Raw genomic sequence first — 24,912 nt, forward strand, 5'->3', positions numbered from 1 at the left:
AATTATAATAAATTTTATAAATTTAATTTTAAATAAACTTTCATTTCATAACTTTATATTCGCAAATCGATTTTATACAATTTTATGATCAGATAAACACGATAGTAGTATCAATTTCTTCAAAGAAAATGATTCGATTAATGAAATCACGCAGATGCTTATAATTGGTAGAAACACATATTCCAGAGCCACAAATCGATAGAAGAGTATGTTTGAATTCCTCTTGTAGAAATAAAGCAGCTAATTCTAATTGATGTTATCTGTAGGAACTAGTTTGACAACTCGAGCATAATTCATAAAAAATTTCGACACTTCATTTTTATAGCTCCAATCTTTATTCTTGAAACTATACTAATGTAATTTTCCATCCATACAGTTTATTCTTCAAACTTAAGCAATTATGTTATTTTCACAAAGATCATCTATACTCATATGAGTTTCTTGCCTTTAAATGCTTTTTGCATTGCCCTTATATGCTCTATCATTTTTTTTTATTTTTATTACTTCATGATTTTATTTTAATTTTTATATTGACTCAAGTCTTTCAGTCCTTAACTCTTAAATTTATCTTCATGCTTATGCCTTAATATTTATTTGTTTCACTCGCATTAATGATAATAAAAAAGTACCTATTAATAACAACAACACGAAACACAATTGTTATTAATAATAATATTTTGCATTATCAAAATTATGTATGAAAACTTGGATTCAACAATAAACTTGTCCTATGTTTATTGTGTAAATATCAAGAAAAGATGAAATTATTTTTAAAAACTTAAATACAAATATTATAATATAAAATATCAATAATAGCTAATATATACATACAAAATTAGTTCATTTAAAATAATTCAATTATAAAATTCTTATATTAATTATACTTATGTTAAATTAAGAAGTTGATAACAGAATCAAACTAATATATATTTACATTAATTTAATGGATAAAATTTAACTATTGAAGTTCAAATAAAAAATTCTAGTATTACTTTTGAAATTCAAAGATATATTCAATAAAAATTAATTTATAATTCAAAGTAAGAAAGTTAAAATTTAATTCCAGGTAAAATATTTAACTTAATAAATGAAAGATATATTTGGCCATTAGTTATTAAACTAATTATAAAAAAAAAAAAAAAGAAGATTATAATTAGAGATGGAGGAAAAGGATAAAAGAATTATTTTCAGGAAGGAAGAAATTATTTATTAAAACTTTATGAAATTGTTGTATACAAACATATATCAAATACAATTCTTACAGATAAAACATATATACTTCGATATTTTAATTCTACTTATTGCTTAATAAAACTCTCATTCCCAATCAATGAATAAGAAAATAAATTGCAAGAAATTAAAATAATTCCATAAAGTCATTATAACTAAAATAATTTAAATTTTCATGCTAATAATTTAAAAATAAACAAAAGATGATGGTGCAAATTTTTGATCCAAAATAATAACTTAACCTAGTATTTTTGTATCTAAATTTCATAAATTATTTATTTAAATAAAATTGAAATTTCAAGACTTCCATTATGTTTGAAAAAAGTGTTTCAATGTTTTAAAACAAAAGAGTGAAGGAAGGACATAATTTCCTTTCCTTTACAAACACAAAAACAGTTAATAGCAGGATTCAACCACATGGCATTAAAAATGAATAAGCAGAAACCTTATGGCATTAAACCAAGTTGCTGATGTTTAGTCCAAATTCAAAATCCAACACAAATGTTAAAGCATAGATGAGGTGGTTAAATCATAACAGCAAAAAGATATGTCAAGTTTTTTGCAGTAGAATATGTAGACATTCTCTCTAGACTGTGAAAAATACCATTCCAGGATATAATGCATAATCCTTTTAACAATATTATCCCATGCAAAAAGGGCATGAGTTAATACAGTGGATTAGAAATAAGCAGAAGCTCCAACTATCAATTTGTACCAATTTTTAGGACCTTCAAAAGAGTATGCTAACCATTGCTTTAAAACAAGCAACAAGTAACCAGATAGTTTTGCTATACAAAGACAGAGATTCACATATAATTTTCTTTCAGAATGCAAGAAGTTGTCCTGAGCCTAATCCTACTTTGCGTCCACCTTCATGTGCTCAAATACAGCTTCATCCCCCCAATTCCAGGCCTGCGAGAAACAAAGCCAAGAGATGAATGGATATGTCAACATTGGTAGTGTTTTTAAGATGAATATTTGTCCAACAATAACATCTGGATTCTGGTAACTTTCCATATAATTTAACATTATGCCAAAGTCAATCAGTACAATCAATTGTAAAAATCAAATAAAAGGCAAGCATCATGGAAAAGTCTATGATCATATTACCTTTTCTATTTTTGATACTTCTCTGATCAGTTTACTTATAAAACCAGCTTAAACCCCTTTGATAGGAATTCATCCCTGGAAAAAAAGGACAAATTATGAGCTACTGAGAAACAAAATGGAACCCCTTTGACAAGAATTCTTCCATGAAAAATAGAACAAAGGAGAAGCAACTGAGATACACAATGGATAATGACAATAATTACATGTAAAAACTGGTTCTTACATGAGCCTCACTTGATGATGAGTAATGTAAAAATAAACTTGAATATTACATTTTCAATTCAACACCAAAAACATGCATTGTAACAGTAAACAAACTAGAGAAGCTAAAGATACTTAAATGTACAGGAGCTTCTTTTTTTTTTTTCGAGCTTTTCTAAATGTTGTGGTCGACTCCATGTGCAATTTAATTCTAATACAATATGCATTGTTGCTGTAAACAAATTTAGGAGCTAAAACAGCTGACGACAAATTGTATTCTTTCATACAAATGAATCATAAATATAATGTTAGAATTAGATTAGACATCAAGTCAGCACAAGATTCAGAAAAGCTAATGTACATCATGAGTACCTATTCTTCTTTCCCTTCCGTGGCCGGGCTTTCTTCGAATCAGTTTCTTTGTTAACACTGAGGGGAACAAGGCTTCCATGAAAAACTTGCATCGTAAAGAGAGTCACCACAATATGAATCTCCACCCTTTTGACACGTTTTTCTCTTATCTTGTACCAGAGAAGGTTTTTATCCTGTAGTCCCAATAAAACTTCATCACGATTCTTTGAGAAAACTAATGTTCTCAAACATTTCACAAATGGCACTACATTTGGTGTGAACGAAAACAGTCTAGTCCAAGAATCCTTCGCTCCATATTCTTTCATCACCCAAATATCAAGACGTGTATTGTTATAGATAGCAAATACAGATAGCCATTCTTCCACAACTCCCAAATTAAGAGAAGGGTTCTGATTTGGATTCGCACCCACTACAACAACATCAGGCCCTGGTACTTCCCTGAAGTCCTCAACCCCAAGATTCAAAGCAACAATCACGTCAGGATTTAGCAAAATCCGATCTCTACTCGCTAGCCAATGCAAAGCTTCACCAACAAGCACACCCATCTTCTGATCAAAACCAATAATGCAAGACATACCATCAATCTTCCTCCACGAGTTTGATTTAAGACTATAAACCATAGTGTCAGTTTCAAACTGTTGCAAAGAAAAATCAAGATACTGTCCTAACCTAATTACTTTATAATCATCATGAACAGAATCGCAACCGAATCCAAAAGCCCAAGCACCCCAAACAGATTTCCCCTTGACAGAAGCATCCATACGCAAAAAGGGCAAAACTTTATGCTTTCTAGTTGATGGGTTCATTAAAGTAATTCTTCCACTAGCATTACCAAAGCATAACAACCCATTACAAGAACCTACAATCTTGATGTTATGAGACGCATCAGTAGGACCCTTTATAGGGTTTTCAAGTTTTATAATGGAATTGAGCGAATCCAAGTTCACATTGTAGAAATAATCAGGATGTGAGCCTGCAAAAATGAGAGTGAGATTGGAGTTGGTTTCTCTTGATTTTTTCAAATGTGTTTTGATGAAATTTGGGTCGTCGATTTTTGCACACCATGACTTTGATATAGACCTGAAGCGCAGGAGACAATCGACAGGAAGTCGGGTTAGAATTTCAGTTAACAATTCTGGTGGTAATTTTTCAAGCATTGTTGGGTTTGAGTGAGGTTTTCAAGCTAATACAAAGAAGGGGAATCGAAGATGGTGTGGCATTTCCAGTTCTTTCTTTTCTTTATACTTTTCCGTTGGGGGCTGACGAAATTTGTTTACGGAATTAGCCCCGTATTGCTAGTGCTAACTGTAGATGCCCGCGGGGCGTTCTAGTCATCTCAGAAGCACGAAACAATATAATCCGAAATTCTAGCTTGTTTGGTGGAAAAGAAAAATAATATAAAAACAAAGAAAGAGAAAAGAAAACGAAGAGAAAATCTTTGACTGAAAAATCGAAAAGAGACTTTTTACAATTAATTAATTAGCACTTGTCCTTCTAAATGCAGAAACATTAAAGAGAAAATTTATTTAATAAACATTCATCTTGATCCCACGTCTGCTCCTTAATTTCTGTGGACATTTTCGATGTCAATGGATTTTCTTTTTACTTATTAATGTGAAGATCATGAGTTCACCTATCACTCTCTCAACACAAAAAGGATTTATTTCCATGCGTCTGTACTATTATATAATAATAATAATCTCATAAAGACAATCACCAATAAGTAGAAGCCACAGGTTAAACTAGAATGCAGGATTCATTTATAAACTTTAATATACATTCAGATAAAGGAATCAACTAATGCAGGGTTGTCGTCAGGGATGATAATTTTTTATAGCACCCACGTGGCACGTATTTAAATAAATTTAAACTTTAAATAAATAGATTCAGATAATAAATAAGTACATCTAATTTGATATTTAAAAAATTAAATTTAAACATATTTATTTATTTAAATTACAAATAGTACAAATCAAATATATTTATTTAAATAGATTAATAGATTAAAAAGCAATACATAATACGTTGAATTATATTTATTTTTTTCATATATTTATACAAATAATTTTATTATTTATAAAGACCAATTATATTTTAAAATAATAATTCAAATCGAATTATTTTATAATTAAATAAATATTTTTTAAAAATTTTAAAAAATTAATCTTTAAAATATATTTTCAAATTTAATTTATTAAACATGTTACATATAATCTAGTTAATAAACATATCCATGCTTAAATTTAGCATTTTGACTCTTAGTATTTTGATGAAATACAAATTGCCAACTCTCATTGAGTCAAGTATTTGATAGAAAAGAATAACATAGCATAGTATTTTTGTATTTAAAATAAATCTCTTAAGAATTTTAATGTTTTAAAACAATATCATGCATAATTTTTTATACAATAGAGGCTTAACTCCAAAGAGAAAGACTGAAAAAACACAACACAATCATCTTGCAATGAATTAACACACGTTAATTCAATTAAGTAGAGATACAAATGAAGCTCTTATTGTTGCATACATGTATAGCATTTCAAAAGGGTATTATTATAAGCAAGTCAAAAGTTGATTTAAGAGTTACAACCATTTATTATTACCTTTAGCAATGATACAAGCTTTTAAATAAGAGAAAATCTATTTTTTGACATTAAACCAGACTACTGTCTTAACCACAGCTGATAATCTGCTCCTTTGTCAACAAACTTTTGCCAGCTTCCATCCAGATTATTTTCCTTGGAGGGATTCCAATCAAAATCTCCAAGCTTCATGACTAGTGTATCACCAATCTGTGCAACATAACCTTCATTATTGGCATGGTATATCTTGACAGAGCTCCGACAATGGATACCAGCTCGTTTTCTAGCCTCAACCAGCTCGGTTATGATATCTCGGACCCCAAAATCGTAGAAATGGTCATAAAATATCACAGGCTGAAAATTAAGGTAAAACCTCATGTTAGGTAATGAAATACATTTGCTCTCTTAGTCTTTTCTCTCTTTTTATTGGACATAGAATCTATATGAATGTAAATCACCCCATGACCAATAGCTGAAACAGTAACAGAATCATAATTTCTGGCTACCAACATAACCGCCAGAGAGGTTGGTAGAACACATAGCAGTTCAAACTCAGCATAAATGCATGTATGTGTCTGTCATATAGAATACCACAGCCAAAATTTAAGGATACATCTTCTGTGAAATGAAACTAGGCAATCTCATAAAGAACTAACCGTTCCAGGATGGGTCAAAATATATGCATATCCTTGTGCTAGTTTATCTCTTGGAAATGGCCAGTGTCCCTGAACAAAATGGAAAAAGGTTAGTTGATTTCGTTTCATCTCCTAGTCTAATTAGACTTGAAGCAGACCAAGATTAAAAATATGAAGTGCCAGCCAGACCAATATAAATATTCATCAACAGAATTCAGTCATATACCAGCAAAAATGCACTACATAATAGTCATTAGATGAGGTGGTAAAGGTTTAGTCTTTGACCAGTGCCACCTCAAATTTCCAAGCATGAGCTCTTTCATATCACTTAAAGCATAACAAGCTTCTGCTAGCTATATCAGTTGATTTTACAGTGACGTCCTGGAACTGAAGTACAAATGCTGAGATTTATTTGTGGGATGCCTAATCTCACTAAATGTAAGTTTTGCTTTTACTTGATTTTAACTGTTTGCTTTTATAAATGCTGCAACGCACCTTGATTTTAACTGTTTGCTTTTAATAAATGCTGTAATGCACCTTATTTTAACTGACACAGAATTTCACTTCACAAGCATGAACCAGAAAGCAGACTTCATAAGACTACTAGCACAGAATTTCAGAGATCCCAACTTCAAGAACGTGAAAATCAGGTACGCGTCTCCCTTAAAATCATCTCTAGTGAGTCACAGAATATCAAACTTCTATAATATCCTATGCTTGGAGAATATGAATATTTACAACCTATGATACTAATAGAACACTTTTTATTTTATCCTTTTAGGGGAGATCATGACTTGTGTTGATTATGCTCAAACTTTGAGTGGACTGTGGTAAAATTATGGGCACTATACCAGACAGGTAAGAATATCATATATCCAGAATTACTTATGAACATAATATACAAAAACTGCAAACTACATTATCTAAACCAAGTGAATTTGGGAACTTCATACACTTTACAGTAAGTCAATTTGGGAGAATGCATGGGCAGCATAAGCGAGAAAGAGAAAGAGAGAAACCTGAGTTGATCCTGTATCATGGTTCTCTAAAAATGTGACAGCACGTGAAGGCCACCATCCCATCACTCCTGTTGGCTTTCCTTGAGGATCAATTAACCTCCAATATTGGTTATGCAGAGCAGAGTGGAGAATGCCCTGAAAGAATATAAATGACAAATTGTGTGATTCTGTAGTTGGAATTCAGAAACAACGGGCATACATGCATGCATTATAGGAATTCCTAGTCTCTGAAGCAGCTATTATACCAATGATTGATGGAATATTCTATGTTTCAAAATAAACCCATGATAAAACAGCATGAAAACATCATTTTGCAGCTTTCACAGTGTTTTCTTCTGCCATTACCAAAAAAAAAGAAAGACAAGTTTGAACCAAAGAAGCTTGACATGTAAAAGACATGAAATTTTTTTTTGCCAAAAAAAGTATTAACTAAGAGACATACAAAAAAAATGAAAAGGAACTTTTTTTTTTCAAAAAAAAAGAGAAGTATTAACTAAGTTTGACATGAAGCAAACGGTATAAAATTCAACCAAAGAAACTCACAGGAACTTTTCTCTCAACTTCCATGCATTGGACTTCACTTTAGATTAGAAAAACAAAGATATTAACAGTTTGAAAATACACTTAATATGAAAGAAAATATTTTGAAAGAATGATGGCACTTGTGCTAAACTTTCTCAGGCTTACAGGCCACCTAGAAAAAGTTATGCCAGCTCCAGAAAATACCTTTGTTGTGACATCAAAGGCTGAGGAAGTACCCCCAGTGGCATTGATCCAATTGATTATCCTTTGCCGATGAGCATCTAGTGAATGAGCAAGCTTGGATCAGTACAAAAAACAGATGTACTCTAAGCCATCAGAACATATAATTTAAATCATGTTCAGCAATCAAGTGATAAAGAATTTACATCAGCAATAGATTGTGAGTGCAAGCACAGGAGCCATTCTCGAATCAAACCAAAATGCACATTCTCGCAGTTAGAGAATTTTGGGATTCTGCCCAAGCTCCTATTATATTTCAGTTAGTCTATTAAATATCTTTATCTCTGCTCTCTGCTGTTCCAGTGAGTCTAAGCTGCGAGTTTGCTAACTTACAGGCAAAATGTTTAATAACCTACACTAAGATGAATGTATTCTTTGCCAGTCACATTAAAGGAAACAATTAGATGAATATCTTGTTTCCCAAATTAAGCTTCATCTGCTGTGCGGTCATAGGTATTATGCTAACCCATTCTTCGTGAAAATTCCAATAGAGCTTCATCATCTTTATCGATATTATTGTAATTTTCAAGGACAAACAAAATAGGTAGCAAGAAGATAACATACATTCTGCAACATAGACATTACCATCTTTATTAAAGAAATACAGAACTTATTTGGTCTTCCATCAAGAAAAATGTAACTTATTGTCCATAAATTTGCTACCAAATGATTAGCTATGTTTACAGGCATGAAGTCACCTTGATTGTAACACAAGCTACCGTGTTCATACGCTAAACTATCCCAGTATTCTCCTATAGCAAATGCAGGATTTGAAGTCTCAATATATTCTTTGACATATGTGCCAGAAAAACCTCTGCAAACAACAGAAAAACACCTCTCAATCCCAATATATTTCTAGGCTAAGCGATTTAGAATGCATTAGAGCATCGAAAGCGAGATCTGAATGTTTTGGAGAATGAAAAGGATAATGGACCTTTACCTTACAAAGTCAAGGCGCCACCCATCAAAACCAATATGATTTCGAAGCCAATTAAGCCATTCCTTTATGTCTCTCCGCACAAAGTCTTGGGAATGATCAATATTCGGAGCTGCATGAAAGATATCGCCTGCATAGAAAATTCAATAGGAATTTATAATAAGAAAAGAGATTGACAATAAGTTAACAAATCCAGTGTTTTAACAGGAAAACAATGAGCAAGAAACTGATTAGTTGGAATCAACTGAAGGATGTGATTTCCGCACCAGCAACAACTTTATATCCTTCTTTTAAATAGATAAACTACATGCCTCCAGCAGAAGAGTGGCATATAATTACAAAGATCACCTTAATATGGAAAGGGTTGGAAAAAAGAATTGTATGGTTATTTTAAATCATTATCATTCTTTAACATATCTCTTCTTTCTGTGATCCAAACCAATTTCAGGACATTTACCGCTTGAAGGATTTCCACAACCCTGAAAGTTCGGATCATCGCAAACTATTGCTTCGGGCCCCCACGCAAGTTTGCCTCCAAAAATATTCCATACACCATTTGGACTCTGAAATCACAAAATAAATAAATAAATTTATCAAGAGGTAGTGAAGTAATGCATTTTGAGATGTGCCTTAGTTTGTCCATGCAAACAGCAAAGTGGGATCTGTGCAGCAACTTGATTTCACAATTTACTCACAGTAAAAGAATTCGAGTTCACAATGAAATGAAATGCAAAGGCTTTATTCTAGTACATGGAAAGGAAGAATCTTCAGCATAAAAACAGGTGAAACCATAGTTATAATTATACTAACATTTTTCTGTGGCTTTGCATTCCAAGTGAAAATAATGGAATAAAAGCTACCCACATTGTGGAAGAAATATCTGCTATTAAAGCATCCAACAAATGCTAAATACTCTTTATGTCAAGAAGGGAAAGCAAAGTATCTGTTAATGTGATTGAACTCTCATGATACCGTATATAAAGGTCAAACAACAGATACTGAAGTAAGAAACAACACTTGATGAAAACTCGGATAAACAAGAAACATGAATTACCTGTTTCTGTGCACATCGATGATTTAGTACAACATCTCCCAAGGCCTGTATACACAGGCAAAACGTTTATCATTCTTCTTGGCATAAATGACAATCTGATAAGAATCTCTTCACGCCAGAGGCTTGAAACAAATATGTCCTCTATGTGAGGACTCAGTCATGCACAAAACTGAACTAATGACAAAAGCAACACAGAGTATTTGTTTAACAATTGTTTGCAGAAAAGCTAAATATTAGCAGCATCAAAGAATAGCAAAGGTGAAAATGAAAGGTGTTCCACCACAAATGCATAAATGCAACTTGTATTAAAAGCATACAGCTTCTGTTGCCGAAAAGATGGCAATGATGGATTTAAAAGATAAATGTAACCTTTTCAGGATCCCGATTAAAGTAACAGGTAATAAAAAAGAATATAATGACATGCTTAATAAGCACAAATTGACTATCATGACAAGTAAGGTTCTCTTTTCCTTGCTTCCTTAGGTTTTTCAAAATAATTGATGGAAATTTTCATTATAGATTTGCCAATGGAACTCAACTCAGTGGTCCAATACACTTGGCAGTTGCGCTTAATAACTTCAATTTGTAAGTTAGAAGTTCTCTTTTCACAACAAGTTTAAGTTTTTTAATCAAGCAACCAACAAAAGGATGCTATGTAATCCCGAAACAAACCATGTTCACATCAATAAAATTTTAAATCATAAATATCTGATTGTGCGAGCCAAAACAATTGCACCTTAAATTCAGAAATAAGACCTACCAGAATATCATGAGAATGCATTTCCTCTATGCAATATTTCAGTTCTTCCTCAGTACCATAGGCTGAGTTCAAGTTGTAGAGGTCTGAAGGCATATAACCTGCACATCAATCAATAACATTTATGACTTTTAGAGTATTCAATTTGCTGAAGTAACAGTCGAATATACTATTAGATTTTACTAAAGTCTAGTTTAAACCACCTGAAAATAGTGGTACAGTAACCTTAACAGAGCAGCAGGCAATTGCTTAATAGTGCAACACTATCAGTAACACCTTGCATCACTGTCTTAGACACAAGAATAGCCATTTGCAAAATGCATACAACAGTGCTAAAACACCAACGCGATAGATATGCTGTTATTACAGTGCTCTACATTAAAAGAATGAACAAGATTCATACCATGAACATCTCATATTCATAGAAGAAGTGTCCTTGGGGCTGATATATTTAACACAATGAAACATGTATAAATGAAACAGAAACAATTGAGGCTAACCTTGAGGAGCAACAGACTCTGTAGGAGGTGGGAGCCACACTGCTGTTACTCCACATTGAGATAAATCAGCCATTTTAGTAGCTAACTCCACATACCACTGTCTTCTCCAGCTTTCCCAATTGAAACCTTGAAACTTCAAGAATGATAAATTACGATAGGGAGAATATGAATATATAATAACTGCATTAGACATATCTGGAAGCACAGTAAATAACACAAACCGACACCTGAGAACCAAAATTCAGATAATCCCTAAACAAAGAGCTAGAGCAGATTTGTTGGGAACACCAAAAAAACGCAAAAAGTTCCTGAAACAACTAGTCTTGTTGAGAAAATGGTAAATAAAGAACAGCTATTCCGTATTCCTAACATGAACTCCAAGACAAACAAAATGGTATCATCCGCTAGACAGCACAACACTTCTATTAATAAAATTTGTCCAGCTTCCAATATTTTTATCACTCATATGCATAAATGTACAATAGGGTGTCCTCAGAAGTGGAAAAGAAGTTATATATGCTTAACTGCTTAAGGTGTATGCTTCCTTATACTTTTGCAGTACATAATTATAAATAATTGATAATAGGACGTCCATGTACTGTATTGCATGAAAAATGAGTATTTATTCTGCATAAAATGCTAATATGAGTAAGGAACCTGCAAAGCTGTATCATTTTACTCCAAAGAATGGCGATCTTACCTATTATTTGACAATAATATCTTCTAAATTCTATCCTGACTTCAGACAAAAGCCAAAGCCCAGGGGTGGATCTAGAAATTTCAATGTATGGGGTCCAAAGTTCAAATATATTAAATGAGATTTTAGAAGTGAAGGGCCTAGAGCAAAATTATACAAAAGATTTAGGAGGGGGCAAATGTTAAAAGTTGTACACATTATCTAAAATTTTTTACAGGCGCTTCTATAAAAATTTTAAAGTCTTAGTACAAGCTAAATCTATACTTAGAAAACTCAAGACACTGAGTTCTTAAGGCAACATGAAACTCAAGCATTTAGTGACATCAGAGAATAACATTTGAAGTCATGTGATGACGATCAACACAAAAGCCAGTCTTGAATATTAATATATAAAACAGGTTTAAATTACCAAACATTGTTCAAGTGTTATGAGAATGAGCAGATTCCCCAATGTGAATTCGTTTTCATTCCATTTGCCATTCTATCTGTTAAGACACGGTCAATAGACCCATGATTTGGATTTGGCAAGAAGACTTTGCAGAATTTCCAGACTAAGTGTTAAATGACATATAACAAAACCTTCCAATAGATTATCCACAGTTACCCTAGGACAAGACAAAAGTAAGATGCTCAAGACATTACTGCTTTTCTTTACAAAGAAAAAAACTCCAAAATTAATAGTCATTTTGCAAATATGATCAATATACTAACCACAATCTCACGTCCCGTACCGGTTCCTGGTTCTGCATTGACATCCATGATTGCCAAGTCAGATACAACCATGTTCCATAATTGCATTACATGGAAAAAGAATATATTAATAGAAAAGGAAAACTGACCTAATTTGGTATGTTCTGGGGTCCTCTGCCATTGTATGGTCTTCCGTTGAAGAACCCGCTCTAAAGCCTTTCTCTTTTTCTCTATGGTTTCTTTCTCCATTACATGCTCAATCAGTGTATCCCCAACCTTTGGCTTTTCTTGAGCAATTGACCATACTTCATCAGGTTTGGGCAAATCCAAATGTCTAAAGTTTTTTGTTAATGCTTCAGATATATTAGTCTTTCTTGGTGGGAACTTGGGACGGATAGTCCTGATCCTCCTGGCCATCCATTGAGGCATCTCTCTACGAGGGCCATCACTCAACAGTTTCCATTTCTGTGAATCATCATCTGTTAAAAGATCTATACGCCCACCATTAACTATAGAGATGGAATCTTCATCCTTTTCTGCATCTAAAATTAGTGACTCTGCCATTTCTGCTCTCTGCCTCCACATCTTTAAAGCAGATTCAGAGGCCCTTAATGATCTCTGCAATGATTCACATCTCCTCATGTATGCATTTTCTCTTGAGCGTGCTGTTTCTTTAGCAGCTTCAATGGCAGCCTTGATGCTTTCCACCTCAGACTTAAAGGCCTTAGATGCTGCCTTCTTTCTTTCTGAAGCATCCTTCCTCATTTTCTCCAGCAAAGAGCTAATTTCCTCCTCCTGCTGCATAGCCTTTTCCCTGTTTGATTTTTGAAATTCAAGTAATGTTTTCTCAGCATTGTTAGCTCGGACTTCAGAGGCTTTTGCTTGTGAACGAACTTGGTCTAACTCAGCCTTCAACTTATCAATCTCGCTTCTTGTAATCAACAAGTGAGATTCTAAATCATTTACAACACCTTCTAATCTAATGTTCTCTGATTTGATGGAAGCAATCTCATCAAATGGATTAGCACCATCAGAAAAGATAGCCACAGCTTTTGCTGCATGGTCACCAGCTTTTTCTGCCACATCCAAGGCCTTGTCTATGGCATCTTTTGACTGTTGAACAATTGTGAATATGGTACCTTCAGTTGCATTCCTAATTTGTTCTTCAATCTGGAAAGCTGCTTCAGCAGCAGTAGTTTCAGCAGCAGCGACCCTCATTTGGGCATCTTCCAGAATGTGAGATGTTGCTTGCTGAAAAGCAATCTCTGTCAACTTTTCAACTTGCACTGCAAGTTCCACAGCATCTTGTTTTGCAAGGACCAGCCTAGATTCTAAAGCAAACTTCTCTTCTACTGTCTTCTGCAGCTTCTGATGGAACAGAGACTTAGCAGCCTCAAGTTCTGAAATTGCCAATTCCTTATCCTGCAATATGGTAGCCACATACTCTTTCTGCTTAGCCTCAGACCGAGCCAATTCTTCAAGTAACAGATCTCTTTCTTTCTCAAGTGTTTCTTGTTTGGATCGGACATCAGAAAGAGCTTTCTTAGCTGCTACTAACTCATTTTCTTCATCCTCCAATACTTGAGCTCTCTGTGATGAAAGATCATCGCCACTGTTGACCACACCTGTAAAGGTGTCATTGGATTCCTCCTGCTATGAACTCTAGAAATGAGTCTCTGTTACATCACTAGGCACATACTTTCTCCTTCTCAGCTTTTGTGCAAAATCTAATAACCACAAATTCATACAAAGCACACCCACCATTCTTTATTTAACAATTAGAAAGCATAGGCATGCCAAGTTTAACACATTAGATTTCACAAATGAGCCCAATTGAGTCTGCTTACAGGAGAAGTACTGATGATGAAGCAACTCTATTACTATCATTAACAATTTTGGTGGAGAAAATATCAATTTTTAATCAACCCTCGAACCATTAGATCCAAGAAGAACAAAACATCCTAAATTAAGTTTAACAATGCGTATAGAATTTACTTTTGTAATAAAAACGCTTACCATACTTGATAAAACAACGGTTCTTGATTTACAGTGCCAACTGCCATTATAAAATAGTCTCCTGCAATAGTTCCAAATTTAAAAGCACACGACGAAGTTTCAAAACTTAAAAAATCATCGAATACTAAACCATGATCTGTAGAAAAATAATAAATGGGTAATCAATAATAAACCTTTTCCATGTATAGGAGCTGGGAAAGATAAGAGGATGATGGAGGATACTAGAATGTGGAACATTCTTATCAAGTGAAGCTGAACAAAAATAATGATAGCTGGGCGGTATACCAGAAACTGCACCAGGCAACAAAATGCCTCCCATTTTAGATCTTCCTGCAAAGAAATCAACGTTAATTATAAAATCAAGACCAAAAGCAATCATATCAAATTAAAAAAAAAAAAATGAAATGCAAGTGACGAAGCAAAGGCCGACCTGAATGAATCCAAAAGGGGGATCAAGAAATTTATGGAAAAGGCATTATTAAATAGCATATATTTTGAAAAGGGTGAGAAAGTGAAAATGCAGGAAATGTTGGATTTTGCATGTTCACGTTTAACTCGAATTGATATTAATTGGCGCAATTTATAGTTCTCAATCACAGCTGTGATTGCAGAATCAATTTCTTTTATACAATTTGACTTTTTTTATTATTTTAAGTCCAATGACATAATTACCCTGTTATCATGCAAAGCTATTGAGGAAAAAAAAAACAACTATTCAGTTATTAATAAATTAATGATGTTTTTCTTTTTTAATTTTTTCACATAAACTTGTAGTTTTAATCAACCGAGGATTTTAAGCAAAACATTTATATACTTGAAGTCTAATTTAAATATTTATTTATTTTTTAAAGTGAGACATCTTCGTATTAGATGAATTTTTATTTTATAGTAAGAGAATAATTGTCGTTATTGTATAGACTATAACTTATTAATTTTTTAATGAATAAAAAAGAAAGTAAAATATACTATTTAATGTGCTAGATGAATTGATAATTTCTTTTAAATATCTCATTTTTCTTTCAAGTAAAAGAAGTTCGTCTAAATTTATATTGCAGTCTGCATTTTCTCAATAAAATATACAAATATAAATATTTGAGTAAAAAAATTGAAAAAACATGATAAAATTATTAAAATTTAAATAATTTAAAATTCTTTTAACTAGTGAGACATATCTAAAATTTGAAAGCCAGTTTTAGGCTGGTTTTTTGCCTATTTAAAATTTTATTTTTTTATAAATATGTCTTGAAATCTGGTTTTTGAAAAGACAATACTATAATCATAATAACAAATCATGCTTGAAATTTTAAAAGCAAATGCTCAATATCAATGTCAACCGGCTCTAAATAAATACGTTACAGTACAACACAAGTGGTGAAAGGGGATTGAAATCCCATTTTTATTTGGGAACTTTTAAGAAATAAAATTAATAAAAAAAACATCATGTAAATTTTTTTTTTAAAAAAAATACTTTTTTTAATTTTTTTAAAAAAATTTGATGCAGTTGTTTTTTCATTTTCTTCTGATATTTTTTTGTTGTTTTATTAAAAAATAACCAATGATATATTTTCAAAACAAAAGAGTTAAAAAACTATATTTTTAATATTTTTATACAGTAAAAACGAAAAGCCATACTTTTGATAAAAAAAATAAAAAATATATTATTTTTCCTTTTTATTTCGTTAGGATCCGACCAAAAGTGATTCACTTTTCTTTTTATTTTTCTCTTCGATAGGGTGATGATGGGTTTGTTTTGGAACTGCATACATAATCAAGGGCAAATCTGTCAATGAAAAAAATTAAAGTTTAAGTTATGAGTCACAGGCAGGCACGTAATCCTGCCGGTTAAAGCAAAGAAACTTTCTAGCAGATGGCCATTTTCTAAAATGATATTATCTCTCAAAAGCGTTAAAAAGGTTTCCCTGGAAACTTGGGAAACATTTGTATTACATACATACATACATACATACACGCTCTCTCTCTCTCTCTCTCCCACGGATCTTCCATTCCTACCGTTGATAATCCCATAAATGGCGTCTGATGAAAACCATTCTCTTTAATAAGAGTCAAACTTGTAAACTATCAATCTCAATACAAAAAATCAACTCGTAATTTCACATTCCTGAAACAAGTGGATCACAACCTGCCACAATAATCAAGGAGTGGAACTCCATCATTCTAGAGAGCCTGGAAGCATTGTGTTTCACAAATGGTATGGGCATATGAACTCCAATAACTTAAATTAAAACTTCAATTTATCTCTTTGGTAAAAATTTCTCTGCATTATCTAAGATGCAAAATTCTGAAAGAATTACAGCAGTATCTCAACCAAAACAACAAGATAACAAATTAGAGTTGTCGCTATTCACAAACTTCCAAATGCCTCAGAAAAAAATTTTGACTTTAAGCCTGAACTGTTGACCAGCTCCTTAGCTGATAGAGATTCAGATTGCGCCATCTTACTACCATCTTATAGACAAGGGTAAAGAATGCTGAGACTGAAAAATCTTCCTCGCATTGTCATCCATCTTTTCCAGAAATTACTTCCATCTTAGGCGCAATTCTTCCCTTTGAGTGAAAACAGATACAAGTAGAGATTTAATAAATAAAGGCCTTAGTTATTTACATAGCAGGCATGCACCCATTATTCATATAATGAATTTAATATCTGAACTATGCCAGCAATAGACAGATACCTAAATCAGTTTGGATCTAATCCGCACAGGATATGCGTAAAAGGTGATTGCTTCTGATCAAGAATATTTTTGAAACATTTGAAAAAAAAAATTAAAATGCTTCAATTCTTCTTTCTTGGGAAAAAAAAGAGAAATTCCCAAGCTTGCAATAGCTTGTCACAGGCCAGGTCAGGAAAATGCAGACAGAAAAGGAAGAGGAAGAGGAAACCAACAGATCCAATGGGTGGGAGAAAGTGATCAACTAATCTTAAAATATAACCATAAAGAAAGTATCACAATCCTTACCTTAGATCACAGAAGTTTCAGAAGAAATACAAAGCTTATTGTCAACCCCACCACTGATCACACTGTCACTTTTCCACCAGTCAGCACATAGCACCTGAATTACAGCACATACCCCACAGATTTTTTTTTTTTTGTTAAAAAAAGTTTTCCAAGTTGAAGGGATAGAAAGACAGAGCGGAGAATATTATACCTTGTCTTCGTGTGATTCAATAACAGCCAAAGGCCACTGCAACAAGAATAAACTACTTAGAACACCATTTTCCTACCCTTTTTTCTGCTATGTCTGTACAATTCAGAATAATTTATAATATGAAGCAGGTGAATGCACCTATAATCACTTATTTATTTACTTATTAATTTACTGTTGGTCTAGAAATGGCAGAAGAGAACACAGTACCGCAGTTCTTAGATCCCACAACATGACTTTCCCATCATATGATGCAGAGAGTATATGAAACCAAGATTTATCATGCCACTTGCAAGCCGAAATCCAAGATTTGTGAGAAGAGAACTGATAGACAGGAGCAGAAGTCCCTACAAGGATAATGAAACGCAAACGTGTGTCTGAGAGAGAGAGAGAGAGAGAGAGAGATGAGATGATCAGTAATACCAATCTCATTTGACAGACCTGGTTTTCGAGGATCCCATATTCTAAGGACAGGGTCAGAGCCCCCAGCAGCAATAAGAGCCGCACCTTCACCTCCAACATGTACACAGTTGAGGGCTTTCCCACAGAACTGCATATGTAGGACAACATTAAGCTTTTAAACCTTAATCTGAGTTTAACAAGCACATAATGATTCGCAACCAACATGGGCACATGTGTGAGTGCGCACATGCAGGTGCGGGACATGCATTAAGGAGAGAAAAACACAGTGACACAGAATCAAGGATTTTGGTACGTACTATTTTTGATAAGTCTTTGCCTGTCTCAGCATCCCAATGTCTAACAGAATGATCCCATGATGCAGAGTAAATTGTTTCACGTTCAGGCCAAACAACAGAGGATACACATTGTGTATGCCCCACAAGTGTAGAAAGAGCCTCACCCTGATTGCAACAGATTGGCATACATAATAAATTTAATTGCGAGAAATATAAGCCACATATCAAGCTCGCAAATGCAAGGAAAAATACAAGCAACCTACAGGTGCATTCATCCAAACAATGCTAGAATCATAGGAAGAACTTTTTCTGTATCTGTCGCAATGAAACAACACTCTGATAAGGAGTACGGAGGACTAGGATGTACTCCAAAATAAAATCATTACTATCCAAAATCAGTCCATTTCCTTCTTCACAGTGTAAGAAGTATTTTGTCTCAAATAGAAAACAACAAAGTAAAGTATCTTAAAGTAAAATATTTGAAGTATCAAGAGTTCCACATTTATTAGTAATTGCTTATCCTATTCCAACTACTCAATTTAAATTGTTATTCACCTCCGAGAATTGTTTGCTCTCAAAAGCTTTTGAAACAAGTTCAACCTCAATTATATGGCAAACAAATGGAACATGGAGTGTAAAAGACACACAATACCTCCAGCTGAGATTCCTCGGTCTCATTTTTCACTTTTCTCTTTTTGATAGACACTAATTCTCCTTCCGTATTCAACTCATTTGTCCGCCATAAATTAATTGTACAATCCCAGGAACCCGAACAAATCTAATAAATAGCCATGAACAAGAAAAAATTGAGCTCAGGTTTGAAAGTAGACCACATTAATATTAGTTCCTTAAGGATATAAAAATTAGAGCATACCATGCTTCCAGAAGCCTCAGCTGCAACACTTTGAACAGATGCATTATGCCCACGCAAAACTTTGAAGGCTGTAAGCTTTGTAAGATGATTTCCAGGCTCTTCTGTATCAAACTTTCAGGAGAAAGAGAATTCACTTTGTCATGGGACAATTTGAGTTCTACAAAAAAAAAAAAAAAAAAAAACAAAAACAGTATATATCTGACCCAGTTACCTTCCACAGTCTCAGAGTTTGATCTTTTGAGGCAGTCACCACTGTTACAGTATCCAAGCCTGCAGTTTACAACACAACTAATAAATGGAAGGATAAACAATTAACTGCTAAAATGTCAAGAATAAAGCACGGCTTTCAGTCTATCACAAAAGAGAAGAACAAATAAAGTTTAAACCAATACACATGATAAAGAAGTAATGCAACCAAATGTCTATGATGTTTAACCAACTTACACAATCCTTTAGATGTAAGAGATACATTAAAACATATGACCAAATGCAATTTTCTCTTTCTGGCCTAAGACATTAAAACTTCCATAATTATAACAGACCTAGCAATGCAAAAAATGAATAATATGGATGGAATTTAATTAAGAAAGACCTAAGGGAAAAGAGCAATAACAAAAAATATAGAGCTGTCCACATATCTAAGGAAAAAATTTACAAAGTGCTTATTATATGTATTGAAGGCCAAATTTTTTCACCCACTTTAACACGCTGTCTTTTGGACTCATTTTCACAGACTATCAATTGGATGTCAGATACTGAAAGTATCATTATCCTGAATTTATTACATAATAGCTCCTAGGGATGGGGATGCTTTAAGCAGTGCCATCATCTCTAATACTAGAAAGAACTTGATCATAAGAATGAAGTTGCAAGCAGATACATTAAAGCTTGAAAAGAAAATTTTGTGCACATTATGCATTGACCCATTATGGATTGGTTGACACAATATAGTCCATCATAAATCACGTTTGTATTCATTTATATGTTTGAAATTACATAGAGATCCACTACAACATGTTCAGAAAAGTCACCATAAGACGTAACAGAAAAACCACTTTCAGCTGATAGTTCCTTATCTATACCTCCTGGGTTCATGATATTAACAGAAGTAACTGCATCACTATGTCCCTCTAGTATATGTGTACAAACGCCAGCAGCTTTCCATACCCTAAAAAATATGAAGACAAAATTTTGCAAAATTTGTTCCCTTATAAATTAAAAATGACCATAATCAAGTAAAATATTAATGAAAAAAGAATATAAGAAGATCCAATGCATAGAAAGGATGTACAGAAGTTCTATTTAGGTCTCACCTTCCAAGACCATCATAGCACCCTGTCAAAATAAACCTGCCAAAAGATCATGACTTAGAGCAGTTTATTAAACAAAAAAAATTACTCATCACAAGAAAAATCAATCATGAAATTCAAAGTTAAGATGATGATGCATTGTCTTTATCTCCAACGCAACATGACCTAGTAAGATATGCCATGAGCAAATATGAGAGCCACTTTCTACTAAGATTTCCAACTTTGAATTGTTACACGTGTTGCATCTTCAGATTGTTGCTGATAGCAGTATTCAATATAATATTCTTATTCAGTTATGTATACCAGAAATGAGGAAAATTTCAAATATAAATGACATATTTCTCATGATCAGACCCTACTCTGCGATCTACCTGAGCAAAATTACGCAATAAAAGTACAGTTACTCCAGGAGAGTCTTCAGACACAAGGAACAATAAAGGTTAGCAATTTGAAGCACTTGGTATTTGAGTTAGTGAACCCTCTGGGTTAATTTCCAGCTAACTAGACAGGTCTCATTTACAACACCTTTATGTAAGACTACAATGCAAACAAATGTTGAATCACTCGATCAGAAAATAATAAACTCCTGATACAATCAAACAGTAAGGACACCGAACTTACCGAGGACAAGAACCGTCAACTGCGCTGACCCAGTCATCATGCAAAGAAGGCTCCTCTTGTTTCCTAGGTGCAACTGCCTTAATATACTCAATTTCCAGTATCTTCTCCTGTAATATCACAATCCCGCTTAATGTATCAGATTGCCAAAATAATATATTTTCTAAAAAAAGAATCACAATTAGAACCATTAATATTTGAAGACTCCACTCAACCTTGCCCACAAATAATTACAACTCCTCATAATTAAAGGTTCCCTAAACCATTGAAATTTGCGAAATAAAGCTGCAATAGCAACTTGCACTAGCTTTTTGCTTCTGTTCTTGCCAAAAGATAAGGGTTAAGAAGTCATGTGTTCTTTATGAAAATTTAACTGCAAAGCAAAAGTTGGAAAAAGTTCCAAAGGAATTACCGCGGAAATGCCCTTTGCAAGAAGAAACTGTTCAAGCGACAAACGAATAAGCTCTCCATCTATCAGAAAATCGAATGGACAATTCTCCCATTCAGGATTTCCTGTCCAGAATCCATTTTTATAAAAAAAAAAATTAAAAATTACAGCTAAAATTGAAGTATAAAAACAAAAAAACTTTCTCGAAATATTCAAAACCAAAGAAACAAAATAAAACTTCGTCATACCGGCTTTGAGGAGAGAATTGACGATGGTGGAGAGGCCAAGACGAGTGAGATTAGAAGGAATAGTGATGGTAGCGCTTGGGGCTCTGTATGGAGCCTTCAATTTTGTTACGAATCGTGCTTGAATCTGCCTCTCTTCTGTCTCTACTTCCATTTTTACACTATCCGCAGAGCAAAATAGAGGAAAATGGAGCTAGGGTTTCAGTGACGCTACACTGAATGAAGAAGACTCAAAATTAGGGTTTTAGGGACGTGGGCTTTCGATTTTTGCCCATGAGTACGATGTCGTTGAAGTTAATTTTTGTTACAAAAGATTATTAAGAAAAAATCCAAAACTTTTCATTTCTGACGATATATACATATATATATATATATATTAACTTTTAAAATTTAAAATCTTGTTGACACATATAATTTTTATTTTGATATCTGAACCATTTTCGTCACATAGTATTTAAATTTATATATAATTTTATAAATTTTTTTATTAATTTATTGATTAATAAATTACATTCTTAATTAAACACCAACTCTAATCTTAAAAAAATATATTTATTATGTTTTAATATTGTATTGACTAATAAATAGTTTCTTAAATTTATAAAAAAATAAATAATCTCGTAATCGAATAATAATACTAATTTCATCTTAAAAAATAGCATATTAATTGTATTTTAATGTTATATTAACTAATAAATAGTTTTCTAATCAGATAATAATATTAATTTTATCCTAAAAATAGCGTATTAGTTATATTTTAATATTAAATTAACTAATAAATTAATTTTTTAATGAAATAGTAATTTTAATTTTAAAAAATAACATCTTAAATTATATTTTTAATATTATATTTAATAATAATTAATTTTTTAATAATATAATAAAATCTTAATCCTAAAAATACTAATATCAATTATAGATTATATAATACTAAAATTAATTAATAGATATTTCTAAAATGATTTTTATATTATTATATTAATAAAATTTTAGATATTAAAAATATTTAAAGATAGTTAGTTTGTTATTATTTTTAAAATATTATAAATTAATACTAAATATTAAAATATTTATTAAATTGTATGTATCAACTTAATTTTATAACCGAAATGATAATAACAGTCGTGTAACGAATGGATAAACAACTAGTGTATGTTTAATTTTTAATACTAAAATTTTTATTTTAATATGTATATTTACTTTTTCGTATAAGATTTCTATTTTGATATGTGTACTTATTTATTTTGATATTTATATTTATTTATGACATATGAAATTCAAGCTAATGTGTAATTTTATAATTTTTTCTATTAATTTAATGATTAATAAATTATATTCCTAATTAAATACTGAGTCTAATTTTAAGAAATAGCATACTAGTTATATTTTAATATTATATTAACTCATAAATAGTTTCCTAATCAAATAACAATAATAATTTTATCCTAAAATAACATATTAATTATATTTTAATATTATTTTAACTAATAAATTAATTGTTTAATTAGATAATAATTGTAATTTTAGAAAATAATACTTTAAATTAAATTTTAATATTATATTTAATAATTAATTAATTATTTAAATTATATAATAAATTTTTAATCCTAAAAAATAGTAATATCATTTATATTGATAGTTTAATACATATGATACTAAATTAATTAATAAATATTTTTAAAATAAATTTATATTATTGCACCAATAAAATTTAAAAATTTAAAAAAATTAAAAAGAACATTTAAAAATAGTTAGTTTGCTATTATTTTTAAAATATTATAAATAATATTAAATAGTAAGAATTCTATTTAATTGTATCTATCAATTTGATTTTATAATCGAAATAATAATAATGACCGTGCAACAGGTGGATAAATGACTAGTATATATTAATTTTTGAGACTTAAATTTTTTTACATATATATTTAATGTTTGACACATAAGATTTTTGTTTTAGCATGTATACTTACTTTTGACAAATGAAATTGAAGCTTATGTGTAATTTATAGTTTTTTCTAATAGTTTATAAGTTACATTCCTAATTAAATACTAATTATAATTCTAAAAAATATTATATTAATTATATATTAATATTATATAACCCAATAAATTAATTTTGTAATTGAAAATAATTTAATTCTAAGAAATAATATTTTTAATATTATACTTAATAATAGATTAATTGCTTAATTAATGAATTTGTAATCTTAAAAACAATAATATCAATTATATTAATATATTAATATATTAATTTTATTTAAAAAAAAAACTAAGGGCATTTAAAAATAGTTAGTTTGCTATATTTTTTAAAAATTTTATAAATTAATATTAAATATTGAAAATTTTATTAAATTGTATCTATCGACTTAATTTTATAATCAAAATAATAATAACAGTTGTGACTAGTTTTAGCTAATTTTCTGCCAGAGCTTTGCTCACGTAATAGTTCGACTTCTACGTGATAAATAATAAGAGAAAATGTCTTACTTTTATGTTGAGTTATAAATTAACTAGTTAAAATCGTTAAAAATAAATTATGAATCTTTTTAGTAATTAGACTTTAAAAACATAGTTCTAGTAATAATGTTTTTAAAATCTTTTTAAAATGGAAAAAAATTATGAAAAGAAATAACATCTTCCAAAAATTTATCGTTATTTCATCTTTCATTCTCAATAATTACTTACTACCCTCTGTCTTCAAATTATAAAAATAAATTGATTTTGCAATTATTTTATTTTCTCTTTTTCTCTTTTTATTTGCTTTTCTTCTTTTTTAAAATTCTTCGAACTTCCAATTCAAAGTTTTATTTTATCTTTTTTAAATTTTGTAATTGAAAGCAAATCATATTTGAAGTTTCTATTTTACTATACTGTCGGTTTGATGTCATTTAGGAGTGATCTTGTTCATTATTGAAGTGGCTATTGAAATAAATAAATAAAAAAACAATGAGCTGTGAGTAAAAGAAATCGGAGAGTTATAAGGTTTGAAGAATAAGAACCCTAAAATTGATTTAAGGTGAACAAAAACTTTCCTTCTTTGATCAGTGTCCTT

General features: G+C 31.4%; 3 protein-coding genes across 7 annotated transcripts; all 3 read right to left on the bottom strand.

Annotated features, from left to right (window-relative positions):
• Positions 1-1,968: 1,968 nt before the first annotated feature.
• Positions 1,969-4,622, bottom strand: LOC112535857 (F-box protein CPR1). The gene is made up of 3 exons (XM_048374723.1): positions 2,914-4,622; positions 2,341-2,415; positions 1,969-2,142 (listed from the first exon to the last, which is right to left on the bottom strand). The coding sequence occupies exons 1-2, from the start codon at positions 4,068-4,070 to the stop codon at positions 2,376-2,378; spliced, it is 1,197 nt and encodes a 398-aa protein (XP_048230680.1). The 5' UTR covers positions 4,071-4,622; the 3' UTR covers positions 1,969-2,142; positions 2,341-2,375.
• An 823-nt stretch (positions 4,623-5,445) lies between these two features.
• Positions 5,446-15,153, bottom strand: LOC8285074. 3 transcript variants are annotated; one of them, XM_048374599.1, is made up of 15 exons: positions 14,993-15,153; positions 14,736-14,892; positions 14,568-14,623; positions 12,696-14,196; positions 12,568-12,599; positions 11,160-11,292; positions 10,663-10,760; positions 9,903-9,947; positions 9,306-9,411; positions 8,852-8,978; positions 8,610-8,725; positions 7,876-7,952; positions 7,150-7,284; positions 6,152-6,220; positions 5,446-5,849 (listed from the first exon to the last, which is right to left on the bottom strand). In XM_048374599.1, exons 2-15 carry the CDS (start codon positions 14,797-14,799, stop codon positions 5,577-5,579), a joined length of 2,832 nt encoding a protein of 943 aa, XP_048230556.1. In that variant the 5' UTR covers positions 14,800-14,892; positions 14,993-15,153; the 3' UTR covers positions 5,446-5,576. The 3 variants fall into 3 exon arrangements, with proteins under 3 accessions (XP_048230556.1, XP_002526120.2, XP_015579026.2); XM_002526074.4 differs by having other exon boundaries at positions 14,563-14,623; XM_015723540.3 differs by having other exon boundaries at positions 12,696-14,199; positions 14,563-14,623.
• A 1,639-nt stretch (positions 15,154-16,792) lies between these two features.
• On the bottom strand, positions 16,793-22,155 carry LOC8285075 (ribosome biogenesis protein WDR12 homolog). Of its 3 annotated transcripts, none has more exons than XM_048374708.1 (14): positions 21,864-22,154; positions 21,640-21,740; positions 21,231-21,337; positions 20,613-20,648; positions 20,382-20,467; positions 19,511-19,569; positions 19,300-19,410; positions 19,078-19,203; positions 18,447-18,590; positions 18,169-18,277; positions 17,938-18,074; positions 17,731-17,766; positions 17,541-17,634; positions 16,793-17,122 (listed from the first exon to the last, which is right to left on the bottom strand). In XM_048374708.1, the coding sequence occupies exons 1-13, from the start codon at positions 22,012-22,014 to the stop codon at positions 17,542-17,544; spliced, it is 1,296 nt and encodes a 431-aa protein (XP_048230665.1). In that variant the 5' UTR covers positions 22,015-22,154; the 3' UTR covers positions 16,793-17,122; position 17,541. The 3 variants fall into 3 exon arrangements, 2 of the variants coding, with proteins under 2 accessions (XP_048230665.1, XP_048230664.1); XM_048374707.1 differs by having other exon boundaries at positions 16,793-17,127; positions 21,864-22,153; XR_007216035.1 differs by lacking the exon at positions 16,793-17,122 and having other exon boundaries at positions 17,609-17,634; positions 17,731-17,823; positions 21,864-22,155.
• Between the last annotated feature and the right edge of the window lie 2,757 nt (positions 22,156-24,912).

The sequence above is a fragment of the Ricinus communis genome, chromosome 5 (assembly GCF_019578655.1).
Source record: "Ricinus communis isolate WT05 ecotype wild-type chromosome 5, ASM1957865v1, whole genome shotgun sequence".
Taxonomy (NCBI): Eukaryota; Viridiplantae; Streptophyta; class Magnoliopsida; order Malpighiales; family Euphorbiaceae; genus Ricinus; species Ricinus communis.

Bases quoted from the DNA above. Each gene is read 5' to 3' on its own strand.
- LOC112535857 (XM_048374723.1), bottom strand. From the start codon at position 4,070: ATGCTTGAAAAATTACCACCAGAATTGTTAACTGAAATTCTAACCCGA. The intron at 2,416-2,913 runs GTACTCATGATG...CTTTTTTTCCAG, and splicing joins CGGAAGGGAAAGAAGAATAG to GGATGAATTCCTATCAAAGG.
- LOC8285074 (XM_015723540.3), bottom strand. From the start codon at position 14,881: ATGGGAGGCATTTTGTTGCCTGGTGCAGTTTCTGGTATACCGCCCAGC. The intron at 14,624-14,735 runs GTTTATTATTGA...GAACTATTGCAG, and splicing joins AGCTCCTATACATGGAAAAG to GAGACTATTTTATAATGGCA. The intron at 8,726-8,851 runs GTAAAGGTCCAT...TGTTGTTTGCAG, and splicing joins TGGCGCCTTGACTTTGTAAG to AGGTTTTTCTGGCACATATG.
- LOC8285075 (XM_048374708.1), bottom strand. From the start codon at position 22,014: ATGGAAGTAGAGACAGAAGAGAGGCAGATTCAAGCACGATTCGTAACA. The intron at 18,278-18,446 runs GTACGTACCAAA...CTACATATGCAG, and splicing joins GCAAAGACTTATCAAAAATA to TTCTGTGGGAAAGCCCTCAA. The intron at 17,767-17,937 runs GTACTGTGTTCT...TTCTTGTTGCAG, and splicing joins TGTGGGATCTAAGAACTGCG to TGGCCTTTGGCTGTTATTGA.